This window comes from Larus michahellis, chromosome 1 (genome assembly GCF_964199755.1).
Source record: "Larus michahellis chromosome 1, bLarMic1.1, whole genome shotgun sequence".
NCBI classification, from domain to species: domain Eukaryota; kingdom Metazoa; phylum Chordata; class Aves; order Charadriiformes; family Laridae; genus Larus; species Larus michahellis.
The window spans coordinates 177902309-177909742 of NC_133896.1; the positions used below are offsets into that span (position 1 = coordinate 177902309).

The 7434-nt window shown below is 38.2% G+C and overlaps 1 protein-coding gene across 1 annotated transcript; it reads left to right on the plus strand.

Annotated features, from left to right (window-relative positions):
* The first annotated feature begins 7 nt into the window (after window positions 1-7).
* Window positions 8-6647, plus strand: MZT1 (mitotic spindle organizing protein 1). Its single transcript, XM_074564375.1, has 3 exons — window positions 8-149; window positions 4367-4512; window positions 6099-6647. The coding sequence occupies exons 1-3, from the start codon at window positions 101-103 to the stop codon at window positions 6120-6122; spliced, it is 219 nt and encodes a 72-aa protein (XP_074420476.1). The 5' UTR covers window positions 8-100; the 3' UTR covers window positions 6123-6647.
* The last annotated feature ends 787 nt before the right edge of the window (window positions 6648-7434 follow it).

Below are 7434 nucleotides of genomic sequence, written 5' to 3' on the forward strand. Positions count from 1 at the left end.
GTTTCGTGGGGCGGGAGTGTTTGAACGGCGGTAATGAGGGATTGGGGGGGGGCTGTTTATTCCGCTTCCGGGTGGGAGGTGAGGGCGGCGCGGGGTCGCCATGGCGAGCAATGCCGCCAGCCTCAACGCGGTGCGGGAGACGATGGACGGTGGGTGGCGGACAGGGTGTGTGTGTGGGGGTGGCGTCTCTGTAGGGGGTGGCGAACGGGTCCCCGCGCCGGTCTCCGGCCGCTCAGAGTGGGTCTTGCCCTCGCCCCTTTCCGCGGCCTGCAGGGCCCTGAGCCGGCTCTTAATTAATGCATCCTGCGGAGATGACTACGTCTTGCAGTTGCTTAAGGATTTAGCGCATAGCAATTTCTTTTTACTTCATGTTATACATAATGCCCAAAATATCCGGGTAATGCTAGTATCTTTAGACTCGTGTGACTCTTCTTGGTTTTTTTTTAATTAACTCTTAAGTATGCTGGCTGAATACGAGCCAGCCTGTGTCCAGGTGGCCAAGAAGGCCAACAGCATCCTGGCCTGTACCAGGAATAGTGTGGCGAGCAGGTCTGGAGAAGTGATCAGTCCCTCTGTCCTTAGCACTGGTGAGGCCCTGCCTCAAATACTGTGTCCAGTTTTGGGCCCCTCACTACAAGAAAAACACTGAGATTCTGGAGCGTGTCCAGAGAATGGCAACAAAGCTGGTGAGGGGACTAGAAAACAAGTCTTATGAGGAGCAGCTGAGGGAGCTGGGGTTGTTTAGCCTGGAGAAAAGGAGGCTGAGGGGAGACCTTATTGGTCTGTACAACTACATGAAAGGAGGTTGTAGCGGGGGGGGTGTCAGTCTCTTCTCCCAAGTAACAAGCCATAGGACAAGGGGAAGTGGCCTCGAGTTGTACCAGGGGAGGTTTAGGTTAGATATTAGGAAAAATTTCTTCACCAAAAAGGTTATCAAGCATTGGAATAGGCTGCCCAGGGACGTGGTTGAGGCATCATCCCTGGAGGTATTTAAAAGACGGGTAGACACGGTGCAGAGGGATATGGTTTAGCGGTGGTTTTGTCAGTGTTAGGTTGATGGTTGGACTCAATGATTTGAAAGGTCTCTTGCAATGTAGATGATTCTATGATTAATTTAGAATAACATTTTTTACCATCTGTATATATATACACTTGCTGTTCTTTCTTGATGTTTGAAGTGGTTAATGCAAGTTAATGTTACCTGGCTCTGCATCTTGGATTTAAACTGTGGGGGAAGGAGGTATGTGGGAGGGAGAGGGAGGACAGACCCTATGGTGCTGTAACTGGCAGCACCTGAACAGCATCGTAACCCCAATGTCTTGTTCCTGTGGATGGTTCATGTCAGAAAACCAAAATAAATTACTAAACAACAAAAAACACAGCGAAAAAGTTTTGAGAAGGGCAGACGACATTACAGAATTAGAATAGTTTCTGATACAAAAAAATGGTGCTCTTTTGGGGTAGGCAATGTGAGAGAAGTGACACTGGGAGTAGGGGGAAATATTTCAGAAATTTATAAGCCATGAAAAATATGAGCAGGGTGAGTAAAGATCAGGTGTTCACTTTCTCTCCCAGCCTGAATATGAGGAATCGAAGCTGGTAGGTTCAGGAGGTGTTTCTGAGCAATGTGTAACATGAAACTCTGGAATTCCATGGAATTGCTATGTCAAAAACTTGCATGGATTTCAGGCAGAGTGGAAAGCTGCCAGGAAATCCCCTGAGGGTTCTTAAATACGAAGACTTTCTCTGGAAATCCCCTAATGAAAGACTAGAAGCTAGGGAAAGTGTTCAGGGGGATATTGCTTTGCATTTCTTATTTGCTCACGATCTTCCCTTCTATTATAGTTATGGCTACTGTTAACATAAGGGTTCTTCAGTGAAGACCTCCATGAGTTGAACTGGTGTAAAAATTGGTGTTTCAGCTGCTGGTCTACCCGCTCTGACCTGTTGCTGGAGGCAAGGCAGGATTATCAGGACTATTATGGCTGCTCTGATGCTTCAAGAGGATAAGAGCATTCTGTGCACCTGCAGAGAGATTTGTTTGGGACGGACAGTGATACTAAGTTCTTGTAACTGTACTTGATACCTACCCTCTCTCCACTTCTGCAGGAGTGCTTTAGATGGGAGGGATGATGTACAGAATTAAAGACAAAGTAAGGCTTTTGAGAACTGCTATGGAAGGTATACTAGCCTTCAGATTTAGTAGCCGAGGCTTCCTGTGTAACAATGTGTATATTTTATTTAGGATGGACATTGGTAATTTAATCTCTTCCTGAGGTCACGTTTTTTAGAAGAAAACAAATTTTCATTAATTTAAAAATACAGTTGATCTTCTAAGATTTACTTGAGGAGAATCTTAGAAGTACCCTCATGTTGAACTTGTACTGCACTCAATAAATAAATTGTTTCAGTTTTTTTTACTGTTCAAATAACATTAGTCTTTTGAAATTTCCATTGTAAGAATATTTATTTAAAGTGCTTTGGTGAAGTAACTGAAAATGTCAAGCACTATGATAGCTGTGTCCATGTAATCAGATTTTTCTTGACGAGGGCCCATCATAATGAGTAGGAAAAGTATTTTTAGGATTGTTTTTTTTAGACCTTTTAAAATAGAACTTGAAATGGGTGTTGCATCTTAACTTACTGCGTAAAAAATAAGGACCTAATGGAAGTAAATGGTTGGTATTAAAAAAGGTATTCTTTTATGTCTTTAGTAGTTTAGACACTTAATATGCTTAATCTAGAATGTTAGATATAAATATTTAGCAGCTGTTTTCTGCAAAATTGTTAAGAGCTCAGATTTTTTTTTGTGGGGCAACTGCTACATCTCCCTGCCAAAGATGCTTCCTCAACACCTAAAGCCATTTTCTATTAGAAACTAGTGACCACAACTCTTGCTGACATAGGAAATTGGAACTTACCTTTAATTAGATTTCCTGCTCTACCTTCAAATACATAACATGCTTAGTAAATGTTATGATAAACTTTAAATGGTTAAAGTAAGAATTGTTCATTTCTGGGAAGTTATCAGTCTTAGTTTTATAGCTCTTAATGTTCAATGGCATTTTATTGCAAACGCATCAATTTGTTGTTGCTTTATCTGGCTGTTGGAAATGCTTTTGTGTGGACAGGGTGTGCACCCATGTAATGTGTTCGGAACAGTTTGCTTTCAAGCCAGTGGGAACAGAAAGCCTCGTAGAGAAGGAAAGTCCCCTTGTGGCTTGTGGCCAGCGCTTTGGTCTGACAAACTGCTTTCAAGTCTTAAACTTGTGCTTATTCTTAATCCAAACTATGTGTGTGGGCTTCAAGGGTATTTATCACACCTAGAGGTTCTTTTCATAGCATCTGACATTACCCTGTGACTTCAGTGGAATTGACTGGATACGTTAGGCCTTTAGTGTGTTGGCCCAGGTAAGTGTGACTCTGAGGATGTGCTGCAGTATGTCTTTGGTATACCAAAGTAGAATATTTTCATAGCTGTCAAGCAGACAGTAGTCACTTGCCATGATGCTTTTACATGGTGAGAAAGGCATTCTACTTCACTTTCTTGTAGCTTGGGGGAGGTTTGATTACAGAAACAGTGTGAATAACATCTGTACAAAATCAACCTGTGTTGCTAAAGGCTTAGCCTCAGGATGGAGATTACAGCAGCAATCAGGAAAAAAATCTCAGTAAGCTGTTCTGTTAGATATATAATAAACTGTTTATGAGAATAAAAAAAAAGAAGGGTGGATGTGCGTGCTTCCAGGGAAGATTTGGAAGGAGAGAGAGAGACATCTTTGTTTTTGCACAAAGCTGACTGGAATCTCCTCCAAAAGGTTTCATACTGATGTGTGGTGCTGCTTTTGATTCAGATCATGTAAAAATCAAATAGTATTGCTTATGCTTAAATCAGTGTTAATGTTAGACCTAAAGCCAGGTTTAGCTATGGAAGGATGTGACTATAAATCTCCTGACATTCTCCATAAAAGCTTTAAGAACGTGCTTCCAGTCCATTTTATTAGGACTTTGTCAGTATCTGGAGTTCAGAAGCACACATTATTCTTATAGCCTACTTCTTACATAGTTGGCAAGCATGTTAATTATTTAATTCTTCACTTATTTTTTTATTTTTCAAAACCCATTTTCCAGTACTAAGTTTGCTGAACCAGAAAAGCATTGTATTTATGTTAGAAGCTGTGGCTTCTAGATTATGCTGGAAGGCTGAACATGAATGCTGCTGTTGAGGTTCAGACTGCAAGAGCTTTCCACAACTGCAGTGTTCACAGACTCTACAGTAGAAATTAAATGTTGATGAATAACACTTTCAATCATTGAAATTTCATAGTCTACAGGGACTAAAGTGCTTTCATTTTTTTTGTTGCAGTTCTGTTTGAGATTTCAAGAATATTAAACACTGGCTTGGATATGGAGACGTTGTCTATTTGTGTGCGGCTTTGTGAACAGGGGATAAATCCAGAAGCATTATCATCTGTTATTAAAGAACTGCGTAAGGCTACAGAAGCTCTAAAGGTAATGCTTATTCTTAAAAAGCATGTACATTTGTTTTTAAGAGTTGGATCTATGTCCAACTTGCTATACTTCAATTTGTAAATTGTACTTTAAGATATGACTCACTTTTAAATCAAGGAAATCAACTGTTCCATAGGAAAGGCAGTGAATACCACTAAACGTGACATGAAGTAAGAAATGGTACAAATAAAATGTTTTCAGAAATAATTAGATTAACTCTTTTGAAGGAAAAAAACCAACCAAAATCTACATATTTTTATTGTGGGCATTTGTAGCCACCATCTGCCCCCTTATCTGCATCATATCACAAATAGATTGCTGTTTTCTCCTTTAACCCATATCACCTCATTTCTACAACCTCAGGTCTAATAGTATACAGTAGTAGTTGTGATCAGGTACATGTAGCTTGGTAATGTGATCTTCACATATTTCTTTTAGCGCTCTCTCCAAAGGCAAACAAGAGGGGATTTCATGGTGTGTGTGTGTGTATATATATATATATACACACAGGTATATATATCAGACATGAACAAATATATATATATAGGGCTCTTCATAATTTAGCATTTACCTGTTTAGTAGAGAAGGCAATTATGGTTTAAACCAAATCCTCACTTGCCTTTTAAAGGATTTTCATTCTTTACTGTCTACTTAAGCATCAAGATTTCTTTTCCGCTGTATTTTATATCTGTTTATTTCTGGGGAGATGGAAGGGAAACTGATATCTAGCCTGCCTGTCTTTGTTCTGGAATACTGCATTCTGATTCTTAGAAGATTCGACTTAACAGATTTTTGACTAGAGGGATGCTAGTCAGGGCTATTTTTCACTGGTTTTCAAGTTTTTTACTTCATTTTTAACTTAACATTTCTTTGTACTCATGCATATTTTATATTTGTGTACATGCTTAAATGTGTGCATACGTATATATTTAACTGTGTGTATATAAGTAACTGAGGGCTGGTTTACTACTTCCTTTGCTTTTACTGGTTTATCGTTCCTATTGCTACCCTTTGCCTGTTTGTCCCATAACTGGCTTAAAATTTATCAATGTCAGTCTTCAACAAGTGTACCTTGTTGGCTGGGTTCAATTATTGAGTAATAAAAATACTTACTGATGACCATGATCAAATAATTGGCAGTATGATTTATGCAGTTATGATTAGTGTCATTCTTCTAAGTTTTGTGTCAATAATTTATCTGTATGAGTGGGAGTAGTAATTACTATAAACTGTATGAAGTAGTAAACTCCAAAGGAAAAAAAAATTATGCATTTGAGCACTTCTTGAAAGCATTAGGGTAAAATGTACAGCATGCAAGCGGCTCAGATAAAGGATATACAATTTAATACAAGCAAACAGTAATGGCTATGTTAATAATGGCTAATGGCAGCTGACAGTATTATTTTTTTTTTAAATTGAAGTATTCATTAAAGAACAAAGCTACACATCTTATTTTCATAAATAGCTTATTTTTAGACTTTAAATTTCTCTAGGTAAATTAAAATAGTTATACAAAAGGATTTCGTGTAATCTAAGTGGCGTCTACTTCTGGTGACTTGCAATACATTTTTTTTTTCTGTTTACAGGCTGCTGAAAATATGACAGGCTGACATGGGAGAAGACTTCTGTGTGAGAAGAATGCCAGGTTAAAGTTAACAGAGGCTTTTAAGATTGCCGCTATTCAGCAAAATAAGCGTGTGTGCGAAGGTTTCAGAATATGTCTGTAATCTGGAAAAGGATCATGTCTAGAATAGGTTTGAAAAGTTTTTAAATAAGTTCACGAATAAGCTCGTTACTTGTTATTTTTGTGAACTATGTGTGAATGTAGTGCAATTACTCTTCTTTGGCATCCTGTATTTTTTAAACCATCTGAGATACTGCACACTTGCTGAACTTAATAGTGCGTAGCAACAAATATTGTCACGATGAGTATAGCTTGTTAGTGCATCCTTTAGAAGTGCTAATATGTCCTGGTTTTTATCTTTTGTGTTGATGAGAAACTGCATGTACAATTTTAGTTTTGCTTTATGGACCAGACATGAACAAAGCCCATCCTGACTTTATTTTAATTAGAGTAAGGGTAGTGACTTAAGTCTCAATCTGAAAGTAAGAAATAAAGCACTTTTGATAATGTAGCTAATGAATTGTCTTTTTGATTCAAATTGCTGGAAAAAGTGGTTTTTAACTTGAATAACAAAGGAACTTCAGTTATCCATGCAGAAATGTATGTAGATTTAAATTCTAGATTACATGGAATGTTTTACCTAGTTCAGATGCTATGTTTTTACATTTGTTCTGACTACTAGACCTAAAAATATTAAGGCTATATTGTTACTGCCTAGTCAAAGCATATATGAGAAGCATCAGATTTGGTTAATGGGAATCAATGAGTCTGAAAACAATCATTTGGTATGGGAATATCTTCTCATTCAGCACTAGGAGTCTTTACTGATGCCAAAATAAGTGTTTACAGTGTATACAGTAAACTGTTTATCATGTTACTTTCCAGTAAATATCCTTGCATCCAGCAATTCTACTTCATAAGAAAATGGTTTCTTGTGTATTCTTCATCTGCTGTTTCAGCTTTTTTGATTTTTTTTTTCGTTAGCATAGTTTCAAGGTGTGGTGCTAATGGGACCTAAAGTAACCTCCAAGGTTAATAGGGTGGAGCACATGTGGAAATGAACCTGGAATCTTAGTTAAGCCAAATGTTATATTTGTGCAGAGGAAAAAAGTTCTTTCTACTTTAAGAGTTTACATTGCATGTACTTTAGGTCATAGCTCTACAAAATGTGATCAAGGAGGCTAAGTATTTCATATTGCTGGTAGAGAGAATAGAAAAATATTTATATTATGCTGAATCACTTACCAGTATTTCCAGTTAGCCATGCCAAAAAATCATTCCAGGAGGATGCTGTGAAA

Coding starts and splice junctions, on each gene's coding strand:
- MZT1 (XM_074564375.1), top strand. CDS start 101: ATGGCGAGCAATGCCGCCAGCCTCAACGCGGTGCGGGAGACGATGGAC. Junction 150..4,366: donor GGTGCGGGAGACGATGGACG/GTGGGTGGCGGA, acceptor TTTTTGTTGCAG/TTCTGTTTGAGATTTCAAGA. Junction 4,513..6,098: donor AGGCTACAGAAGCTCTAAAG/GTAATGCTTATT, acceptor TTCTGTTTACAG/GCTGCTGAAAATATGACAGG.